The following is a 23,630-nucleotide window of genomic DNA, read 5'->3' as shown; positions in this document are numbered from 1 at the left end:
ATTGTGTTTGGTGATCTGGAGCCGAGTCATAGACCCTCAGCAGTGTCTCAATTTTATCATATACACTCATCGGGTTGCACTTCCGGAATCAAGTATCACTTGTAGAGTATCGGTAATTGTGTTTGGTGATCTGGAGCCGAGTCATAGACCCTCAGCAATGTCTCAACTATATCATATACACTAGTCGGGTTGCAATTCCGGAATCAAGCATCGCTGCTAGAGTATCGGTAATTGTGTTTGGTGATCTGGAGCCGAGCCATAGACCCTCAGCAGTGTCTCAACTATATCATATACACTCATCGGGTTGCAAATCCGGAATCAAGTATCACTTGTAGAGCATCGGTAATTGTGTTTGGTGATCTGAAGCCGAGCCATAGACCCTCAGCAGTGTCTCAACTATATCATATACACTCATCGGGTTGCAATTCCGGAATCAAGTATCACTTGTAGAGCATCGGTAATTGTGTTTGGTGATCTGAAGCCGAGTCATAGACCCTCAGCAGTGTCTCAACTATATCATATACACTCATCGGGTTGCTATTCCGGAATCAAGTATCACTGCTAGAGTATCGGTAATTGTGTTTGGTGATCTGAAGCCGAGCCATAGACCCTCAGCAGTGTCTCAACTATATCATATACACTCATCGGGTTGCAATTCCGGAATCAAGTATCACTTGTAGAGCATCGGTAATTGTGTTTGGTGATCTGAAGCCGAGTCATAGACCCTCAGCAGTGTCTCAACTATATCATATACACTCATCGGGTTGCTATTCCGGAATCAAGTATCACTGCTAGAGTATCGGTATTTGTGTTTGGTGATCTGGAGCCGAGGCATAGACCCTCAGCAGTGTCTCAACTATATCATATACACTCATCGGGTTGCAATTCCGGAATCAAGTATCACTTGTAGAGTATCGGTAATTGTGTTTGGTGATCTGGAGCCGAGGCATAGACCCTCAGCAGTGTCTCAACTATATCATATACACTAATCGGGCTGCAATTCCGGAATCAAGTATCACTGCTAGTGTATCGGTAATTGTGTTTGGTGATCTGGAGCCGAGTCATAGATCCTCAGCAGTGTCTCAACTATATCATATACACTCATCGGGTTGCAATTCCGGAATCAAGCATCACTACTAGAGCATCGGTAATTGTGTTTGGTGATCTGGAGCCGAGTCATAGACCCTCAGCAGTGTCTCAACTATATCATATACACTCATCGGGTTGCACTTCCGGAATCAAGTATCACTTGTAGAGTATCGGTAATTGTGTTTGGTGATCTGAAGCCGAGTCATAGACCCTCAGCAGTGTCTCAACTATATCATATACACTAATCGAGTTGCAATTCCGGAATCAAGTATCACTTGTAGAGTATCGGTAATTGTGCTTGGTGATCTGGAGCCGAGCCATCGACCCTTCGCAGTGTCTCAACTATATCATATACACTAATCGGGCTGCAATTCCGGAATCAAGTATCACTGCTAGTGTATCGGTAATTGTGTTTGGTGATCTGGAGCCGAGTCGTAGATCCTCAGCAGTGTCTCAACTATATCATATACACTCATCGGGTTGCACTTCCGGAATCAAGCATCACTTGTAGAGTATCGGTAATTGTGTTTGGTGATCTGGAGCCGAGGCATAGACCCTCAGCAGTGTCTCAACTATATCATATAAACTTATCGGGTTGCAATTCCGGAATCAAGTATCACTGCTAGAGTATCGGTAATTGTGTTTGATGATCTGGAGCCGAGTGGTAGATCCTCAGCAGTGTCTCAACTATATCATATACACTCATCGGGTTGCACTTCCGGAATCAAGTATCACTTGTAGAGTATCGGTAATTGTGTTTGGTGATCTGGAGCCGAGGCATAGACCCTCAGCAGTGTCTCAACTATATCATATAAACTAATCGGGTTGCAATTCCGGAATCAAGTATCACTGCGGCAAAGTCAATGGGGTTTTCGGTTCCATTAGTCTAGGTGACGAAATCGTTCTGGGCTTTCAATACTTTGCTCTGGAAAATATTAATTTGGTCTTGGTTTTAACTAACTAGTTCTTGAGATGGTGTAGTAGGCTGTAACCATGGTTGAATTCTGCAACGACCGTGATAACTCTATCCATCAAGGAGCAGCCCTTCATATGCATAACCCTAATATTCAGAGTATTCAGGACAATCGGCGAGAGCTAAAAATCTTGTGAAGGAAAGTGTTCCGTGTTCGGACTTGAGAACGACTTACGACATAGCAATATTACAAACTCGGACCACACTGCTCCCGATAAAGCGGCAGAAACTCAATAGCATATCACAAAAAGACGAATTCCGCACGGGGAAATGTAGCTGTAAAGTGAAACGGCTACGAACCTGCACGCATAACCTCAACACTTGCTGAGTTATGACGAGACGGGAAAAGCCGTATATAGAGAGAGATGCTGACGGAAGCACTTTTTCAGTATCTGAAATATCGTTGAACATCGCTGAAGTTGGACCATCGATAGACCACGGAAACACTTCCGAGATGGTATCTGCCAGCACTTTTCCCCATACACGGCTCTCTCCATATCGTCATGACTTCTCGAGTATGAGAAATCTGGAATTGGTTCAGCTACCACTGAAGAGAGCTCGTCGAGACTCTCAAAATAGTACCAGAGTTAATCTGATATACACATACGCTGACAAATTTCGAGGGGTAGGCCCTTTTTTCCATCACCCTGTATATTCCCAAGCCATCATGATACCACATCCACCACAACCACGGCGGGTTCTGAATCGACAACATCCCATTATGGGAGAGAGCAATGCAGAAATCCAAGAGTAAGGTGCTCAGTACTAGGTAATTATCCATCTTGTCGATCCAGCACACCTCGCATTGTCGCAATGTGTGGTCGAACACAAGCACATCCTTATTGTACGAGAACAGCAAACTGCCACCGTTTGCGAGAGCTGCGCCATTTCTGAAAGAAAGTTTCTGCCATTCTTAGAGAGGATACAAACTGAACTGGATAAGGAACCGAGCTAGAGAGATTTCTTCCACTCCAACTCGACTATCCTAACTCCGAAATTTACCTCGTTTTCTAACCTACATCTAACCGTCTTCTGTGATAGTCTTCAGCTACAGCATAGTGTCCAACCTTCCTTCAAACGCACGAATACCCTCGAAACCTATCATTCGAGGTTTTGAGCGAAATTCCCGCCTCAGACGAACAGCTATCATAGCTTAACATTATGAGTTAGGCAACCGTTGTGCTGCCTTATGGGTCCTCAGACTAGCATATATTTGTGGGATGGGAAGCTCCTTGGATCTATGGTGAAAATAGAGCCTGAAACTCACTATATGGGAAAAAGGCAGATTAAAAGGATTGGACCACAGTCTTTCATGAGATATTCAAATGCACGAAAAATGCGAGAAAATGCGCGGGGCGCGACGCAACCAACATGGAGGCAAAAGCGGTGGGTATCGTCGGTGCCAGGCCTATAACAAAGCGAACCCGGCGCGGCCGTAGGCCGCGCACCCCCTTAGACATCGCCGCGACCGTAGGTCGCGTGTGGGAGAAAGTGGGAGAAAGTGGGAGATAGTGGGAGGCCGTGGGAGGCCGTTGGAGTTCTTTGGTGTCAGCAGGCCCGGTCGTTGGTGACAGGAGGCCCGCCGGCCGGATTTATTTCCTCATTGTAGAATGAGGAATCAGGTCGCAGGTTCGATTCCCGGTCCCTCTCCATATTCTCTTTCTCGCTAGCCACGTTCAAACATTCCACCTTGGTAGGGCTCTTTGCCACTGGCGAGTTTGATGGAGGTGGCAAATGAGCGGACCCTCAAGGGGAGCTGAAGTTGACGATGTAGCATACAACCACTACGGGAGATGGCGTGCCGAGTTGACGAGGCAGTGAACCTTGTCCCAGCAAGGGCGACATACGGCCATAACTAGATTTTTGAAAAATCATTTTTCAAAGGACTACTTCCCTCCCAGTGATTGTAGCTTTGATCTTGCAACTGTAATAGGATGATCGATTCCATTAGCACCGTTAAAGTAATCCCAATTCCGATCAGTTTCGGGGACCAACTTACGACGGAATTGAGTCATATGTTGGGACTATGAGATTTCCCGACTGAACTCATTTTTCTGAGAACTGCGAAATATGCGTTAATGAGGTGCATATCAACAAGTAGTAGTGGAATATACGTTTGCTTTCTGCGGCTGAGCTTAGGAGTTTCCTCATTGTTTACTCAAGTTTGCACACGAATTATGGTAGAAGTGCTCGGAAACCAACAAGAAATTCTCAGGAAATTTCATATTGTCACCAACACATGTAGTTGAGCATACTACATGTACATATCCTCCTACACTGCCTAGTAGAGACCTGAATGCTACAGCTTCATGATCATCATATAATGCCGTCTAGATCAGTACCATCCTCGTCCTCTCCACCTCCAACCTCCTCTGGAATGTCGTTGGATCCCGCTCTACTCACCAACACTCGACAACGTAGTCAATCAGCAAGTAACAATACGCATCTTATGAGTAATTGAATCCTTGTCACGCAGGTTCCCATTCACGTGACTATCATCATCACCAACAACACGCGCCTTCAATGACTATTACCGAGAAATACGAGTTCTGGGCTGGCAACCCTAGCGTTCACATGAGCACGGGTGAGCCTTAGAGAAATTGACCAAAGTGATGATATCTTCGAAGGTCTCAGGGTTGATCTACGTCCACGACTTTGACTTTAATACTAAGACGGGGCGGTCCTCATCGTCGTCGTCATCATCATCATCTACTGCTGCTGCTGGTGGTGGTGTGTCGGTGGACTATGACGGCTTCGAACCAACTGTCTTATTGTGCCCGTCAGTGCCAAAGGACACTCCTCCTACAGAGGTCGTGGCAATATGGGAGTCCTATCAGGCTGGAGTTGAGCAGTATAAGGTTAGTAAGGGAGGATTTACATCGTGCTCCTACATCGAATGACCTCCAACAACATCACTATACATTACCATAGTTTATAAACATATTATGTATCATATATCCTCCTTTAAAGTAATAAATACGATGTGCTATTATTAGAGTAAAATAACATAGAGGTATAATCCAACATGATAAAACAATAGTTATTGTTGTGATTATAGTCCGATGCCTGCTTAAGGCTTAATCAGACTTAGTTCATACAGCTGCAAAGTTCCTCGACATAGGGGGATATGGCTTTCAAGTAGAGCTCGTCAATCAAAGCGTCCAAAAGTTGCTTGCTCATTATTATAGTATATGTAGCTCTCTCTCCGCATACCAATGGCGGAAATATAATAGCATTAGATATTCCCCTTTCCTGGTCATCAGGTCCTGCATGGGCCCTACCCTGAGTCTTATCTACTCCTAGTCCTAGTAGGAGGGTCAGATTCCCACGCCAACGCCAGGCAGCTTGTCGGAGGAGCCAGTAGCACTCTTCTGTGTCCGCATAGCCATCACGTGGCGACTTAGGTAGTTCCCTGCCCTTGCTGGAGGTCACTGGTTGCCGTATTGATGGCGCCATCTCGAAATCCGTAGATGACGTCTTAGCACCGGTACAGCTCTTCGCGCCAGTTCTCACCAAAGACCATCAATGCAGTATATGTCTCGATCCACTATTGTAAAAAACACAATATTCCTCCTTAGTCACCTCGTGAGCTTCAAGGTACTCTCCCAGTGCGACTTCGACTGGCGGGCAGGCATCCTGTGGAGGCGGTGGAGTTGCATTGACGATATTATGCGGTCACAGTTTCCATTGGAAGTGCCTCTCGAAATGGTGTGACAGGTCATGTCCAGTATGTCGCTTCCAGCAATACCCGTCACGGTGGGACTACTTTGTAAAGATTTCTTTTGCATATCTCTTTTTCTCAGATGTAGTAGCTGTGACGTGTGTGGGGAGGCGGATGCGATGAAGTTGATGGTTTGTCTAGTCTGTGGCTTTATAGGCTGTAATGCATTATCGTCATGCAGGGGAGAATAGTGGGGTTGTTCTAGGTTGTGACACTCAAGGGTATCCAAGCTTAATCGAGGAAACCTTCTTGGCGGATGACCGCCACCACTATACTCATGCATATGCCCACTTCCTGGAGTCTGATCACGCCTTTGCCATGCAGGTACTCAAGGTCGTTGAATTCGCTGTTAATTTTGCTTGTCAGGTCTCCACTCAGTCGGTGTTTGATTTCTCTGAAGGCGGCTACGTTGGGCTCACAGGCAGGGCCTCTCAAGATGGCTGTGCCGACGGTGAGGGCAGCGATGATAGCAAAGGTGCTCAGGAAAGGCGGGGGAATTCAGTGATGGAATATATGTTGCTCTCCTCGGCTGAGTTTCCTCACTAACTAAAGAGTTTACGTACAAATTTGGAAACTAATGAGAATCTCCCAAAATTTTCTCAGAACCTCTATATTGTCACCAACACACGTGGTTGACCATGTGCATATTTTCCCACACTGGGGGAAAGTACTCAGTAGTTGCCGTGGTAGATTCGTGTAAGAAGGTCAAACATGTTGCGAAGAAAATACTGCAAGGAGACGAGGAAAATATCATGTCCGAGTTCAACGAGGTGTATGCTACCCTGCAGGAGTCGCAGCAGCAACATTACGAGGAAATATTTGAGGAAATTCGCGCACGAAATAGAGAGAGGTCCGCGCGATCCAACCCGTGCCTGTTGGCAGTGTGTTGACGTCAGCTACTCCAATGCCACTGGTCAACGTGATGAAGTACTGTCGAGACTCTGCGATGCTAAGGATGAGCTCGATAGTGTTGAGGAAGACAAAGCTCAGCTTAGGTCAGAGGAAGAGGATATCAAGGCTTCATTGGAACGGTGAGCTCTGCGGCACGGAGGGCCTGGGAGGTGTTCATGTCAGGTTACGTGTTGATTGCAGCGATTTGGACGACAAAAGACGACAACTTCGTGAAGAAGTGGCTCGGCTGAAGAAAGATCTGCAACGGCGACAAATAGCTTCGACGGTGAGTATCATTCAACAGCTCAGTGTAGAGGGTATGGGGTATCACTGTACAGGTTCGGACGAAGAAGCTCCACGATGAGAAGGCCGACCTTCGAGAGCAAATCAATGATTTAAAGCAGTACTTAAGCATGCGAGCCCAAGTCCAGAAATCGGGCGCTACTGATGCCGACGTACAGGGCAGTTTCGTCATAGCGCAGAATGCTGGAAATCGGCGTGCTCGACGTGGCCGACGTTGACTGACTGGGGAGTGGCTCTTGACGTTGTATTATGTTTTGCTTAAACTTGATGCTTACCATTCAAATGCATTGTGTACAATTATATCTGCTGGTTTCCGCAGAAAGAGAATGCTTGGATTTTTGTAGTTTACTGACAGTGTGGTAACTAACATCCGATGAAATACGGACTTGTAAGGGCAAATCTATTGGGAATCTCAGATTGGCCACTAGCACCTGTTCGAACCAGACAAGGGATGTTGTTTCTATTCGTGTGCAAACTTATCTATATAGTCGTGGTGGGGCGGGTTTTGGAGGAAAATCACCATGACTTCCGAGTAGAGGTGGTATAGTGACAATCAAACATTCTTCAGAGGAAAGGAAGTACATTGGCAGAGGCAAGACTCAATGGCACGATGAAAGTAGACAATTTAAACGGCTAAAACTGATCTCTTGGGAGCTAATGTGCAGCGATGCGAGTCTAACTAAGCCGTGTTGTTGTAGGCGTTGGACTTTAAACTCACAGAAACATTCCTTATGAAGCACCGAGAACACTTGGTAGCCTTCGAGACTTCGCTTTTAACCCAGCTGTGCCGACCAGCACGAGGTTCGTTTCCTGATCATACCGGTAGGGGACTCACTAGCAAAAGCTTCCTCTTACTGTTACTGTTCTCTAGTCATATATATGCCGGGGATCATTACTGAATCAGTGCGATGCTCTCACAGGGAATTTCCCATTGAAGCTTTTAAATAGCATCTATTACACGCGCTTGTTATGAACGTTAATGAAGGTGATTTGCTGATGATAGTTAAGTCGCGTCGATTCTGTGTATCGGATACTCGCCTCACTCTACACAACAGCATCAGTACAAAGAAATGAAGTCTTTTTTTGGCAATCCACCCCGCAAAAAATGAGAGTATCTTCAGAATCACGAAGGTAGATGACAAGAACTGTGACCATACTGAGCTCAACAACGTGATTGTGGTACTGGATAATTAGTGTACGTGCTAAAGTGTATAAGCATGTAATGACGATGATGACGATGATGAGAGCTTACAATAGTACTATCATCACAGTAACGTTATCCATGCTACCACGACTCAAGGCTTCCTCTACCTGCCAGACACTACCACTACCCCTTGCTATGGAAGAACTACTGACCAGCGCCGTGGCTGCTATCTGAGCCACATTTCCGCATCGCAGAGGACATTTCTTTTGCTCATTCTTTGCCATGGACAGCTGAGCTTGGGTGAGCTTCGATAAGACCTCCAATATCAGATCAACCTGCTGCCACATTTCGCGCGCCACGAAATTACCACAGTCATTGGGCTACCGCCTCCTGATCCGATACGACGTCCCATACCCCATCACAAGCCAGTATCAAGAAGTGGTCCAGTGTCTCCTTAAGGACAATACTGGACACATCCGGTATGTTAGATACTATATCAGTAACGTTACCTGCTAACCCAAGCTCCGCCCTCAGGAGTAGTAGTAGTACGCACTACCAAGAATTGGAGGGAGTTCCTCGCCCTTCTCTCGAGCCTCCGCCGCCCGCGCCACCATCTGGGCTGATATCGTTCGTTTCAAGCGGAAGTCTCCCAAGGCCCTGGCTATTGCCAGCATTCCATTAACTCTGTCATTCACCACTATACCTGCGTCGACACCACAGCTCTCTGCCACAGCATGAGCCCGATTAATCCTTGCCTCCTTTTTGAGTAATTCGTGCCACTTCTACTGGGTCAGTAGCCTTATGATCACTAGCACTAGTCAGTCGTAGTGCCTTCCGTCCTCTGCACAGTACAGCTCTTGAGTCTCCTGAAGGCGTTACGGCTGGTCATCAGTAGTGCCTCGTTCGACTCCTTACCAACATGAGCACAATAAATAGTCCTATCTCCACCAAACTCATATTGCAATAGACAGGTCACAGCAGTGCCTATAGAGAGAAAAAGTGAAGGAGGAGTGGTATGAGTTGCCATACATCCGCCTTCCAACGACTGCAGCTCATTCCGAAATGCCTCGTCAGTCTGAGTATAGGCATTAACAAGAGCCTCCGTGGCGTACATATATCGTCGCCGAACAGGAATAGACGCACCCAAGGTTGAGCCTGGCATTCGACACTGCGACATCAGCGACAACAGCGCACCTCTACCTGTTGACATCGCCGTTTGGAACGACATAGTCGACCACGGCGATGGGCCTGGCTTATCACCCTTCTCCACTTCTTCCTGCTCTGGAGGGGGCTCTAGCGTCAAATTTTCCAGCAACTTCTGGTGTAACCGTTTGCATACAAAATCAACACATCGCCTCCCACCATGCCCATCGTATCTAAGCTTACTGCATTTCCGATTCAGAAACGTAAATGGATTCTATGGTTAATTTTCCACTTGATATAGACGTTGACAATTCCGGCCCATCGCCATACCACACCCCGCCTACATCGCCATGAATGCCGAGCTCCTCTTGCCGCCAAATCCATCCACGAACACAAAGGAGTCCTCCATGTCAGGCCTACCGCCAATATCATCAGCCACTCCCACGCCCCGTACAGCAGTAGGCTCATGTAGCCGAGCCTTGTGGAGGGGTGTGAACTCCTCCTCCTCCTCCTCATCTTCAACACATTCCCTCAGACATGATGACGACATCGACTTACAAACCAGAGTGACCTATTAGATCGACAGTCCCTCCTGGACTAAAACTCAATAACAGTTGGGACGAAAGATAGTCGCTATTCAGCGTGGTCATGGTATCAATATCGGACCGACACATCAACAGTTACCGCGCGCCACGAAAATCGACGATGGTACGCAAAATATGGCAAATGTGGGTTCTACGCACTCCACCTCTGGAGGCCGCTGGGACTGGTGTCTCGATTCTTCACCTGCATACACTCTAAAGAGGGAATAGAGCTCGCCCTTCACCCTACCATCGGATCATTGATTATCCCACCATCAGAGTCAATATATCCAGCAACAGCAGTCTGATCTGCTCAACAGAGTGCTTCTGACGAAGAGCCCAGGGAGTAGTCCATCCTGACATGATCGGCAGCAGATGGCAACCTTGGAACTCTGCTGTCTGTGTGCATCTGCAGTGGTCGCCTCTTCCTCCCTACTAATTCTCAAAGAGCTTAACTGCTGCAACAGAACGATCCACCTCCTGATCGTCAAGTGCTGCAACCCCCCAACCTAGAGTGGCTCTGAACGACAACAATCACTACTTTACCTACAGACTTGTCGAACGACATGGAAAGCATCGACCTACAATACGGAATCATCCGACCCAAGTAAAGACCAACAGACTTCACGAAACACTGAGTTCAGAAACTGACAGTAAGTATGAGCATGATCTTAACACACTGCAACCGCTGTTGAGCTTTCAACCACTCCACCACGCGACTAGCTCGCTCTTCTTTCTCGATGCCATCACGAGCAGCCTCCTCTGAGTTTACCCGAGCTGCCTCGTTCGCGGTTATAGTGACGTCCAGTATGAAGGGCATGACCTTGTCCTAAAATGCTACATAGTCAACCAACGATAACCTGGAAGACAGCCCAACCAGCTAAACTACCTCGATTTCGTAGTGGCAGCCCATCATCCGCAAAATGGCTGCTATGTCCAAATGAAACTCGCTGGATACCGGGAAATCGGGTTCGGGTTGTTCGGGTTTGAAAATAAACATGACATGAAAATAAAACTTGGGCTTCGTAGTATAGAGTCCGTCAATACACAGAGTGTACAACGGCCTGACCGAAGCGCCCACGAATCCGCAGTGTGCTTCGTAAGTTGATCAGTGACCAGTGGCACCCTAACCTTTTCACATGGCATTATCCCTCAGATAAAATGACATACCCTCCAAGTTCGCTGAGGGATTATGCCTATGGCTCACCGTGACGCAATGCACGTTTCTTAATTGTAAAAACTATTCAGGGCGGATAGTAAGGCATGCCCAAGCAGTGGGGAGCGGACCGTGAATAACCTGAAATTCAGGTCAATTATTTGGTGATTCAGGTCCTGAATCACCAAATAATTGCCTGTCAATGGGACCTACTACTTCTCAGTCAAGTCTCGAACGCAATACGCTTTAATGAAATCAAGAAAATGTCATCGGTGAATCTCTCATCGTGAAAGCATGACATTGCAGAGTTAGAAATTATAAATGCCAACTCTCAACACCACTTAAGATCCATAACTGATAATGGCGGCGCCATTATGGCGCCCGTATATCAAGAGGATAAGGTGTCATAGTCTATGATTCGTAGATAAGTAAGACGCATGTACGGATCTCGTACCCCTCGGAACGGTTCTTGGACCACATGCTGTTCCAAGTGTCCGACTTCCCCTCGAGACCGGTGGATACATCTGCAGCAAGAGTACTGATTCAACACTGTTGAATATTAATTTTTTCACGATCCGAAGACCCAGGGCGGCATGGAAATTGAGCACCGTGCACCTTGCAGCCTTGGTAGCACTTGTCTGCTGCGACTTGCACGAAACGTGCATCACGGGTCGCAAAAGCAAGGAGGACGGTCGTGCGGGATTGTCATGTGATTTAGATTATCATTGCAGCTCACTTCCTGTAGTTACACTTTCAGTTTGCTATGCAAACCTTCGCAAGTATTCTCGTTATTGCTGCCGTGGCATTTGGCGACATAGACTGGACCAAGATCACTATCGAGCCTCCACTAGTTCCGACACCGACCCCGGCTGGTGTGGATCTGTCAGGCATCGTGCTTGACGATCCAAGATCCACACCAGCCGCAGTTGGTATCGACTGGTCGAGCATCACCCTCGAGCCGCCAGGAAGTTACACTCCGGCGGTCGGGCAGTTGAACTCGACCCCTGTCATCAAGGGAACGACTAGTCCAGCAACTGCTAGCCCTACGCAAGAGTAAGGGATGAAGGCTTGTCGCATCGATTTCACTTGTCCCATCCTCAGTGCTCCCAAGGCTGCGGAAGATTCGCCAGCTGGCAGCGTCGGTGCGGACGATGCAAGCTGCTCAGTAGAACTGGTTGGACTCCTTCTGGGGATCAGTATAATCGGTCTGATCGCCAGCGGCATACAGATCTACCTGCTGAAGAAGCTCGTGGACAAGACGCCGCCGCGGGAGGAGATGGACATCGAGCAAGGGAGGTGAAAGACAGTAGTCGGCGTCTCACAATCGAAAGCCCGAAGTCCAAATTACCGATCAGCATCACTAAGAGTTAACCGTTTATTATACGCATTCAGGTACAGGACCCAAGAAGTTGCAGGAACATCGGTGAAGGAGGCTGTGATCGGCTCCTAGATGCTTTACACCTGATGCATGTCCATTCTAGCATGCGTGAATAATGAGTTGATGTTGAGCAACGCATTCCTCGTGTTCTCGAGTGTTCAGATCTGGGACAGTTAGGTCACAACTCGGATGAAAGAATTTGCAACAGGCATCATCCGACACACGGTTCACGGTATACTCTATAGTGTACCATGAACCGTGTGTCAGGTCGGACGAACAAAACTAACGAGTATACTGATGATCGACCGACTGGCGTGAAAGGATCCTCTCATTTATCCACCTGCTGTTCAGCAGAGTCTAGCATGTGGTTGCAGTGCTTCTCACATGCAGCCGATCAGTACCTAATATAATCAAGCCTCGACCGTGTAGAGGACACGATTCGTGTTAAGTAGATGGACGGTCCATCATGGACCACTGTTAAGGTCGTGCTCTAATATCTGTAGAAGAAATCGTGCGTACTTGAGTTTAACGGACTCACCTGTTTGGGACGAGCTCGCACGGCAGAGTTAAGTCTTCTACATACTACAACACCTTTCGCAGGCCTATCTTGGCGAGGATGTTTGTGTGTCCTCCGAAACTAATCTTACTTGACGCGAAATAGGTCTTTAAAAGGTGTACTACACTTGCAACAGTCTTGCCAATCCAATGACCCGCAGGAAAAGTTCCGGCCCACGCCGAGTGCCCTCGCTGCTCGTACCCCTAGGTTCTCGAACTTCCCTTGTGGTACGTGCCACCGTCCCGCATGTCAGGAAATATGTTAGCACGTGTATGATGATGATGTGTGCGTTCAGCAAGGACTTCCCACAATGTGGGACCCACATACCCCTCTGAGGTAACCTTGGCGTGGTGTAGCCTTTACTAAAGGCCCTTTAGTATACTCCGACCGATCCGGCAACTTCCTCCACTGCTGACGGCACCGATCGAACTTGGGACCTTAAATGCGGTGGTAGGGGAGTCATCACGCAAGTCGCCGTCATGGTGGCAAAATGCCCTGTGAAGGCTACGCAGAGATTGACATGAAGATAAAACTTGGGCTTTGTACTAGAAAGTTTGTAGTACAGAGTCCGTCAATACACAGAGTGTACAACGGCCTGACCGAAGCGCCCACAAATCCGCAGTGTGCTTCGTAAAGTGGTCAGTGACCTAACCTTTTCACATGGCATTATCCCTCAGATAAAATGACATACCCTCCAAGTTCGCTGAGGGATTATGCCTATGGCTCACCGTGACGCAATGCACGTTTCTTAATTGTAAACACTATTTATGGCGGACGGTAAGGCATGCCCAAGCAGTGGGGAGCGGACCGTGAATAACATGAATCACTAAATCATTGCTTGTCAATGCGACCTGCTACTTCTTACTCAAGTCTTGAACGCAGTACGCTTCAAGGAAATCAAGAAGATGTCATCGGTGAAACTCCCATCGTGAAAGCATGACATTGCAGAGTTAGAAATTATAAATGCCAACTTCCAACACCACTAAAGATCCATAACTGATAATGGCGCCCGTATATCAAGAGGATAAGGTGTCAGAGTCTATGATTCGTAGATAAGTAAGACGCATGTACGGATCTCGTACCCCTCGGAACGGTTCTTGGACCACATGCTGTTCCAAGTGTCCGACTTCCCCTCGAGACCGGTGGATACATCTCTAGCAAGAGTACTGATTCAACACTGCTCAATTTTTTCACGATCCGAAGACCCAGGGCGGCATGGAAATTGAGCACCGTGCACCTTGCAGCCTTGGTAGCACTTGTCTGCTGCGACTTGCACGAAACGTGCATCACGGGTCGCAAAAACAAGGAGGACGGTCGTGCGGGATTGCCATGTGATTTAGATTATCATTGCAGCTCACTTCCTGTAGTACACTTTCAGCTTGCTATGCAAACCTTCGCAAGTATTCTCGTTATTGCTGCCGTGGCATTTGGCGACATAGACTGGACCAAGATCACTATCGAGCCTGCACTAGTTCCGACACCGACCCCGGCTGGTGTGGATCTATCAGGCATCGTGCTTGACGATCCAAGATCCACACCAGCCGCAGTTGGTATCGACTGGTCGAGCATCACCCTCGAGCCGCCAGGAAGTTACACTCCGGCGGTCGGGCAGTTGAACTCGACCCCTGTCATCGAGGGAACGACTAGTCCAGCAACTGCTAGCCCTACGCAAGAGTAAGGGATGAAGGCTTGTCGCATCGATTTCACTTGTCCCATCCTCAGTGCTCCCAAGGCTGCGGAAGATTCGCCAGCTGGCAGCGTCGGTGCGGACGATGCGGGCTGCTCAGTAAAACTGGTTGGACTCCTTCTGGGGATCAGTATAATCGGTCTGATCGCCAGCGGCATACAGATCTACCTGCTGAAGAAGCTCGTGGACAAGACGCCGCCGCGGGAGGAGATGGACATCGAGCAAGGGAGGTGAAAGACAGTAGTCGGCGTCTCACAATCGAAAGCCCGAAGTCCAAATTACCGACCACCATCACTAAGAGTTAACCGTTCATTATACGCATTCAGGTACAGGACCCAAGAAGTTGCAGGAACCTCGGTGAAGGAGGCTGTGATCGGCTCCTAGATGCTTTACACCTGATGCATGTCCATTCTAACATGCGTGAATAATGAGTTGATGTTGAGCAACGCATTCCTCGTGTTCTCGAGTGCTCAGATCTGGGACAGTCAGGTCACAACTCGGATGAAAGAATTTGCAACAGGCATCATCCAACACACGGTGCATGGTATACTCTATAGTGTACCATGAACCGTGTGTCAGGTCGGACGAACAAAACTAACGAGTATACTGATGATCGACCGACTGGCGTGAAAGGATCCTCTCATTTATCCACCTGCTGTTCAGCAGAGTCTAGCATGTGGTTGCAGTGCTTCTCACATGCAACCGATCAGTACCTAATATAATCAAGCCTCGACCGTGTAGAGGACACGATTCGTGTTAAGTAGATGGACGGTCCATCATGGACCACTGTTAAGGTCGTGCTCTAATATCTGTAGAAGAAATCGTGCGTACTTGAGTTTAACGGACTCATCTGTTTGGGACGAGCTCGCACGGCAGAGTTAAGTCTTCTACATACTACAACACCTTTCGAAGGTCTATCTTGCCTTGTTCTGCTAGGAGTGACGTGAAACAGACCTGTTGCTGCTAGTGGGGAGACTAACATGATGTTAGTAACATCATACAACACCATAATCGATCACGTTATTGCGCGAGCCGGAGGTCCTAAACCGCCGCCGATTACGGTGGAACACTGTCTACCCGAGTTGAGGAATGTCGAGCAATACAAGAGAACAAGGAAGCAAATGAACCCAAGAGTTGATTCCTAAGGTCCACGAATATCAGCCCCTGTCAGCAGGAGCCTAAGCGAATGAATTATTCCAGCGGGGACCGAAGTGCAGATCCGATCCGCGTTACTACTGCAAGCCACACTTCTCCGGCAGGAATAGATGGTCGAAGCATTGATCAGGGCCTTCACGCCTTGGGAGTTGACTGTCACTCCGCGATTTCAAGTCCACATAACACCCTCACCTTGCGAGCAAACCCTTCACTTGTGTTTTCAACTCGCAGCTTTGCTTTTTGCTCTCGCCCCATCCTGCTGCTGCAGCTGGCCTGGCCGCGACTCTTACGTCCACTACCGTGCAGAGCATCTACAAAACTAACTTCCATCACCACAGCGTCATCATCTGTTCTCCTCAATCAGCTTATTTTCCCACCCACACATTCTGGACTTCTGGGATTAACTAGACTAGCTACAATGACAACAACAACTACAGCAGTTGACGCAAAAGTGAGTTGGGCCGTGGTATCAATGGACATCATCATGTGTAATGGGAGATACACCCAAGACAGTGAATAGGATGCTCCCTTTATGCCAGGCATCATCCCCTGCGGTTATATCGGAGGACGGCAGCAGCGTTGTAATACTGATGAGAGTAAATGGCAAGAGACTAACATTCAACAGGAACTCATCGGATACCATGGATCAGGTTCGTTGGGAATAATGAGTGTTGGATTGCATTGGACGTTATGCAGGTATTAAGACGTATGCAATTGAGTGTGGAAAAGGCGTATGGGATTGGTGACAAGCGGAAGTTGAAGAAGAGGAAAGGGCCTCCACCAGTGGACGAGTCGGAGCATGGCAACAAAGTAATTGGCAACACATTGGGAGGAGACGGCTTAGGGAGGCGTCCGCTGCAGGTCCGAATACAATGGTCGGATAAGGAAGGCAATAAGCTTGCCTCCACGGACTCCTCTGTCAACACGACAACTCTTGCTGAGCTCAGTCGATCCACGAAGGAGATCACTGTCAATGAACACGTAATAGACTAGCAGTTTCGAACCGCATTTTCTCATCTTCTCAGGTCTACTCAGTTTTTCTGAATCCCCCACTGGTTACATCTGTTGCCCTAAAGTACTTCGTTTTCGCCGAGTATCCCATAATTCCACTGGTAGAGTGCAGTAACACAACTCCTGAAGAAGTCGTATACGAATATAAAACAACTGAGAGTGAGGAGCTCGTCCATTCGGGCAGGATCTTCACGCCTGGGGAAGAGCTCATAGGAAAGAAGCTGCTGGTCTCAGCCTATCATAGCGATTGTCGAAGTCTCCCCCAAGCTGAATCTGACCCGAGCCGGCCCGTCCGTCCGTCACCCAGCAAGGGAACGTTCCGTGACAGGCGTCTACCCAAGCCTCTAGGAGTCACACCGCCGAACCATATTCGGGTGGCGAGTTTCAACGTCCTCGCCCAGCGTTATGTTCGGACGCCCTTGGCCACTAAGGTCATGTATCGTAACGTGAAGTCCTGTCGAGAGGTGCTCGAATGGGAGTATCGATGCCCGCTGTTGATGCGTGAGCTGATGGATGTGAAGGCTGACGTATTCGCTTTCCAAGAGGCCGAGCCGAGGTTTGTCGAAACCGTTCGTGAAGTGTTGCCGCAATACACTGTGAGGTTCGTCGAGAAGAACGGCAACAAGGGAGAGGGTTGCGCTATTGCATATAGACATGATCGATTCGAGATGTTGGACGAGATCGCTCTGGACTTGGCATCTACTGGTGTGAAGGCTCAGCTTAGTGAAGGACAGTTGTCTGAACTTCAGCATAAGTGGGGTCAAGTGGACATGTTCGCTGACGTCTTTGATAACCTCGGCACAGCTGGGCAGGTCCTGGTATTGCGTGATCGCCAGGAGAGTGGCAATGTGTTTGTAATTGGCAACACTCATCTCTTCTTTCACCGTAATGCCACCCACGTGCGGCTTCTGCAGGCCCACCTGCTAGCAATGGCCGTCAAGCGCGAACTGGACAAATTCGAAGGGGCCAACGTCTTCATATGCGGTGACTTCAACTCCTTCCCCGATAGTGGAGTGGTAGAGTACCTCAGTTCGGGTGGCTTAGCAAGCAACCATAAAGACTGGTACTATGGCCCGCAGTTCAAGTGGGACTCACAAGACTGCGCCGATGTGGACGAAGCAGTCGATGAGTCAGCGTATCATGAGGTCCTCGTGGACGAACCGGAATGGGGGGAAGGGGATGAGCTCTTCGGTTTGGCAGGCGAGGTGAAACGGATGCAGCCTGAGAAGGTTGATATGGACCTTGGCATCGAACTCCATCATGGCATCAACGGGTTACGGCACACAGAGCTTCCACAGTACACTAACGCTGTATGCAACTTCAAGTAAGCCTTCTGAGGTCTCCCATTTGTGTTATAGGATTGCCTTTATCAGGGCCGTGTTGGACTACATATTCTACACACCTCGTCTCACGCCTGTGTGGAGCTTGCCTGGCCTTACTGATGATGATATTGAAGCCTGCAATGGTGGTCTGCCATACAAATGCTATGGCAGTGATCACGTTATGATAGCCACTGAGTTTGCGATTTCACCCTGAATGAACCCCTGCATATCGTTTCCGCTTCGCAATGACAGTGTTGCGTTCATAAGACGCGAACAGGAGGATTGGGTGAATATGATTCCAGCCAGGAAATAGAGGGAGTGTTTTCGTGCTGAATTCATACCATAATTTCTGCGGGTTCCGTATAATCACTCGGAAGCTATTTTCACGAACTCCGTTGATGAGGTTGCTGGTAAAAATGCGAGGGTTTCAAGACTATTGTTGAGGTTGAGCATGTCACCAGTTGCTTCCCAGGCCCATCTCTAAGGCCTGTACATCACGAGGCAATCCTACACTCGTTGAACAACTAGACAAGTGCCAGCGAATGTACATCATCTGTAGACTGCTCCAGTCAAGCAAAAATTAATAAGAGCGTCTCGAACTCAGTGGTGAACTTGCGGGACTCAACACCAGTCTTAGAAAAGATAGTTGGACACCTCAATAGACAACGGTATTACCGTTACGATAACGCTGGTCGTGGGAGATGTGGTCGATAATGTCCACCCAGCCACCAACAGCGTTGGTGCATTACTTCTCGGGGATGTGTTCCCCAGAGGGTCTTCCTTGGTCGAATGATCAACATCTCGACATTCACGCTTCGTCCGCGTGAAAAATGAGCTGTTTTACCAGATTCGTGATTTAGTCAGCAAAGGCCTCAGCAGGAAGACTTGAGGCCCCTTAGGCGATAAGCAGTGCATCAGAAGGATCAGCCAATAAACGTTCGAGTGCTTCCATTATCATAGGCGTTTGCATGAGCTCCTTATGAATGTCTTAAGACTATGGCAAAAGTGTGTATTCACCACAGCGTACGGTTGGGACTTCATCGTATTCTTCAGTGTGAGCAGCTGTCGAAGGCTGGAGATATCAACACAATGCAGTTCCTTCTGGGGGGAACTCCTCCAACAAAACTACTGTGCCGAACACGAACACCAACCACTCGATAGCCTTCGCCACTTCGTCTGTCTTCTCCTATCGCCAACCGTGAGTTGCGATACCCCAACAAAGAACTGCTGGCTTTATAAACGATCTCGATGCAGTGAGCAAGGACTGCTCGGCACTTGAGTACGTGGGCGTAGCAGATCAGGGAACACTATAGAAGACGGTTTCATGTCGGACGCAGTATTTTCTTGACTGCCTTGTGTAATTCACCACGAATTTTTCCATTGGCACCACGCGCCTCTCCTTGAGACCATCACTCGAGATCTCTCAGCAGTTGAGATTGAGATGGTATCGAACACAATGACCAAGGAATGTCGGAAACCTCATATCATGTAGGCATGGACGTGTCACTAGAGTAAAAGAGATCAACATCAGAGGCGTCTTGTCAGCATCAATCTAGTGATATCAGAATAGGAATAAACGCACTTATAGCAGAGGAAAAATAGGGCAACACAACAATGCACGCAGGTTCAATCTAGGCTATCGACGAGTCCGGCACCAAAGGCACGACGTTGCGATTGCTTGCGATTCCCAACAGAGAATCGCGAGCCTATCTCCCCAATGTTGCTCATCGTTCTGGACCGCATATACCGCTGATTTCTGGAGGCTGAGCCCGCAGCCGCGTTGCTCAGAATAGCCGCCGCACTGCGACTAGTGACATCGGCCGTGACATTCGACTGTGAGAATTCATTGCCAACAGTCTTCGATGACAAAAGACTCTTCGGATCTTCAGCGCTCAACCACCTGTTGGACACTCCGCCGCGTAACCTCGATAACCTGACGTCGACAGTTGCTGAGGTCGAATTGCAATACTCAAGATGCGACCTGTCGTTATCTCTTCTCACAAGCTTATTATCCCCTTCATCATCCTTCTCAGGAGAGGCCTCGAAATCTCCACGGTAAATTCCCAAACGTATGTTCCACGTCGGATCGGGAAATTCCTCATCTTTTGCAGCCTCAGCCGTGGCCGCCGAACTCCAAACACGACTAAGAGCAAAGATGGGTGGTCCCTGGTTCAATTCCGAGCAGGTGCATTTTCACCTGACAGTCGGTCGTGAGACGTGATTCACCAAAGAGGTGTCAACACTGAACTCAGGGCTAGACTTAGAGAAGTCCACCTGAGTCCCAGCAGGGCAGTAGGTCATGCGATATAGTATTAATAACAACAACAACACCTCTCGTTCCGGGGACTGCACACCGTATGAAGAGGTGCCACCAAAGGACGAACAGGCCTCGGAGTCCTCGTAGTCGTACGTGGCGATGGAATCGAGATTGCTGACCTGAGGAAAATCGATCAACTTGAGCGGTAGTAGTAGTAGTAGTAGTAGTAGTAGTAGTAGTAGTAGTAGTAGTAGTAGTAGTAGTAGTAGCAGTAGTAGTAGTAGTAGTAGTAGTAGTAGTAGTAGTAGTAGTAGTAGTAGTAGTAGTAGTAGTAGTAGTAGCAGTAGTAGTAGTAGTAGTAGTAGTAGTAGTAGTAGTAGTAGTAGTAGTGAATACATCGACGTTGTAAACACCCGTGTTGCCAACACGTTGCACAATACTCATCCAACACATACTAATATCCGTGCCTGGTGGTAGCCACGTCACGTCTGTCAACGGCCAGGACTTCTTCGCACTGATCTCATGACCTAATCATAGAGGCATCTCAGGCTGCCATCCCCCATAATGAGCCCGTGGGGTCACCAGTAGTAGCATCAGTGAACTCAAGCGTGCAGACCAGTTCAAAGCTACTGGGCACTGTCTTCAAGCACGATGATCGAACAGACGAGGCGGCGTACGACCGTCGAGGAGTCGCTACTCCTCGCCTACTACAACACTCCATACAAGCAACCATTGGAGAAGAGAAAGGGAGACTGAGGCCAGACTCCTACTGTGGCGTTATGGGGTCACCGCCATGGGCAGACCTTGGTGTGGTAGTACTGGGCCAAATATTGGGGGCAACGGGCATCGTATGCGGGAGGGCCATCGGTGGGGCTCCACTCATCTGCCTCGCCACCTTGTAACTGTTTACCAGAAGGAGCCGATCATATACCAATTACCACACTTACTGTTCACTGAAGTGGCGGACCCAGAAATGCTGACCAACAGTGGAAGTGCTTGTAGGCCCCTCAGCGATGGCCCCTGATACAACGCTGCGGCCACCGGGAGTACCTGACCACAGTATGGATGGGGGAGATGCACATGGTCAACTGCATGTGCGGTCTACGACATGAAATCTACGGAAATTCTCATTGGTTTCTGTATAAATTCATATATAAACTCCCAATTCCAACACCGATGCGGCATACAGCAACTCTACCAGCCTCTTCCCCCTCCTCATCATCGTCGAGAACATCAGCTTGGTTCAGCAACGGCAACCGTTCAATGGGAATATAGGCGCATACTTCCACAGGGAGGCTCATAAATTCCAACGGTATGGACGTATCGAAATAGTGCAGCTCCTACAGCACCGTCTCAATGCTGTGATAAAAAAAGAGTTTTCCCTCACCTGCACTGTTGGACAGCTCCAGTTGTCCTCTGAGGCCGGATGGTGCTCTATCAGGAATAGACGCATCGACACGTGGAAGAAGTGCCGATGGAAAACCTGAGCTCAGTGTTGGAATATATTTTAGCTTTTTTCAGTTGAGAGTTTCCTCATAAAATGAACGAGTTCATATACGAGATCTGGCAGAAATATACAAAAACCAATGATAACTTCGCAGAATTTCCTCAAAATCTTCCTATTGCCACCGACATATGTAGTTGACGATGCGCATACTTTCCCGCACTGCCTTGGTGATACGACACGAAAGAAAGAGGCTGCCCTCGTTTGGGAGCTCCTTCAGAGCGTCGACTCAGTGTTGAAATATTTGTTCACTTTCCTCAGCTGAGCTGAGGAGTTTCTAACCCATACGAACTAGGGTAGAAATGTAAACATACAAATGAAAATTTTCAAAAATTTCCTCAGAATTTTTATATTGTCGCCGACACATGTAGTTGAGCATGCGCATATTTTCTCACACTGTGGATACAGGTGACTTCAAGCGACTACCTATATAATTCCATCCCGCCACCCTCCTGAGAAGAGAAAACAAACTGCAGCCCAAGCGTTGTTATTCTCAGCGTCAGCGCTGGAGTAGGAACATATGTTCACTTTCCTCCGCTGAACTCAGAAGTTTTCCTCCCGGGTAGAAAAATTTACAGAAACCAACAGAAACTCCCGAAAATTTCCTCAGAATTTTCATATTGTCACCAACACATGTAGTTGACAATGTGCATATTTTCCATCATAGTACATTAACGAATCTAAAGCACAGTCTGACATGTTCACTGTCCCCTGCAACGCTGTGGGCCGCCGATTGCGGGTGAGTTGAATCGATTCTAATAACAACAGAAATGATGCACTTACTAAGAGCGGAGCGATGCTCACCCTCCAAGAGCAGTAAAAGAATCTTCACACGGTGGTATGGCAAAGAGACGAGTCGAGAAAGCACAGGCCAGGTCGCGAGAGCCTGAGGGGAAACCCTAAGGGGCACCAATCGAGGAGAAAGGGGCTGCTACTGTCCAATGTGAATTTGGCAAAGACGATCCCCGTTAGAGCTGTATGCTGCAGTAGGCCGAGAATCGATATTATAGTAACTCCAACGTTGGTGACGAAACAGAGTGGCTCCTTTCCACCGTAGCCGATCGTGAACAGAGTTTGGACCTAAGGGCAAGGGTGACCCTAGGATGACCCTAGGAAGGGCCTTACGACGAAGAAGTAGTAGTCACCAAAATCATGTACGTGATTAGTGCAGACAAAATTACTATCGAATGACCAGAAACAGATGGCGTACAGCAATATGACGATGATGTATCTAGCAAGGAAGATCTCCGGTTCGAACCCCGGTGGCGGCATCCTACATAATAATAACAAGAAAGAAAATGGTGTGCCACTTCAGCCGGATGATGGAAGGGAAAGTATCATAGAGCCAATTCAGGTAAACCTGAGCGCGGCAGCGTTATCCACCATCCGTCCCGGGTTCGATTCCGGCATCCTGCACCCTTCATTTCAAACTACTTTAGTTATGTATGGTATCAGACGATGGACATTAAGATTTCCTCGAGCTGATATCAAACTACGTCGGTCCCCCTGTACGAAGAGCTTTAGATTCCTCCTCTCTATGCTTCGCTGAGTAGGGCCTGTCCTGATCGAACCAACAGCATCATCGTCCAAGGCCGGTGACAACACCAAAAGAGAAGGACTCATATGCTATTATGACATTACAGTGTTGACAAAAATATTGAGGAAATTTTGGAAAATTCTCGTTGGTTTTTGTACACTTCTACCCAAAGTCGTATGTAGGTTTTCATAATATAGTGAGGAGACTTCCAAGCTCAGTTGG

General features: G+C 48.1%; 5 protein-coding genes across 5 annotated transcripts; 2 read left to right on the top strand and 3 right to left on the bottom strand.

Moving 5' to 3' along the window:
- Positions 1-4,360: 4,360 nt before the first annotated feature.
- Positions 4,361-7,195, top strand: Pmar_PMAR004551 (brca1-associated protein, putative; the record flags this gene model as incomplete). The annotated part of the gene is made up of 13 exons (XM_002765047.1): positions 4,361-4,494; positions 4,539-4,646; positions 4,697-4,920; positions 5,326-5,422; positions 5,467-5,614; positions 5,660-5,818; positions 5,866-5,942; positions 5,989-6,107; positions 6,150-6,258; positions 6,474-6,633; positions 6,680-6,814; positions 6,858-6,960; positions 7,013-7,195. The coding sequence occupies exons 1-13, from the start codon at positions 4,386-4,388 to the stop codon at positions 7,193-7,195; spliced, it is 1,731 nt and encodes a 576-aa protein (XP_002765093.1). The 5' UTR covers positions 4,361-4,385.
- Positions 7,196-8,225: 1,030 nt separating this feature from the next.
- On the bottom strand, positions 8,226-9,814 carry Pmar_PMAR004550 (serine-threonine phosophatase 2C, putative; the record flags this gene model as incomplete). Its single annotated transcript, XM_002765046.1, has 9 exons — positions 8,226-8,288; positions 8,334-8,456; positions 8,506-8,630; positions 8,678-8,824; positions 8,877-8,987; positions 9,037-9,105; positions 9,151-9,276; positions 9,382-9,497; positions 9,609-9,814. 9 exons carry the CDS (start codon positions 9,812-9,814, stop codon positions 8,226-8,228), a joined length of 1,086 nt encoding a protein of 361 aa, XP_002765092.1.
- A 185-nt stretch (positions 9,815-9,999) lies between these two features.
- On the bottom strand, positions 10,000-10,845 carry Pmar_PMAR004549 (hypothetical protein; the record flags this gene model as incomplete). Its single annotated transcript, XM_002765045.1, has 4 exons — positions 10,000-10,050; positions 10,119-10,244; positions 10,498-10,674; positions 10,735-10,845. 4 exons carry the CDS (start codon positions 10,843-10,845, stop codon positions 10,000-10,002), a joined length of 465 nt encoding a protein of 154 aa, XP_002765091.1.
- A 5,179-nt stretch (positions 10,846-16,024) lies between these two features.
- On the top strand, positions 16,025-18,324 carry Pmar_PMAR004548 (carbon catabolite repressor protein, putative; the record flags this gene model as incomplete). Its single annotated transcript, XM_002765044.1, has 6 exons — positions 16,025-16,228; positions 16,317-16,427; positions 16,474-16,587; positions 16,639-16,758; positions 16,803-18,112; positions 18,162-18,324. The coding sequence occupies exons 1-6, from the start codon at positions 16,196-16,198 to the stop codon at positions 18,322-18,324; spliced, it is 1,851 nt and encodes a 616-aa protein (XP_002765090.1). The 5' UTR covers positions 16,025-16,195.
- Positions 18,325-19,605: 1,281 nt separating this feature from the next.
- On the bottom strand, positions 19,606-23,143 carry Pmar_PMAR004547 (hypothetical protein; the record flags this gene model as incomplete). The annotated part of the gene is made up of 11 exons (XM_002765043.1): positions 19,606-20,043; positions 20,092-20,253; positions 20,308-20,384; positions 20,442-20,546; positions 20,764-20,894; positions 21,187-21,269; positions 21,315-21,417; positions 21,755-21,801; positions 22,676-22,757; positions 22,807-22,951; positions 22,997-23,143. The coding sequence occupies 11 exons, from the start codon at positions 23,141-23,143 to the stop codon at positions 19,737-19,739; spliced, it is 1,389 nt and encodes a 462-aa protein (XP_002765089.1). The 3' UTR covers positions 19,606-19,736.
- Positions 23,144-23,630: the final 487 nt, after the last annotated feature.

Source organism: Perkinsus marinus (assembly GCF_000006405.1).
Source record: "Perkinsus marinus ATCC 50983 genomic scaffold scf_1104296975926, whole genome shotgun sequence".
NCBI classification, from domain to species: domain Eukaryota; phylum Perkinsozoa; order Perkinsida; family Perkinsidae; genus Perkinsus; species Perkinsus marinus.
The sequence above is the reverse complement of the archived record's forward strand: the minus strand, read 5'-3'. Positions and strand labels throughout refer to the sequence as shown.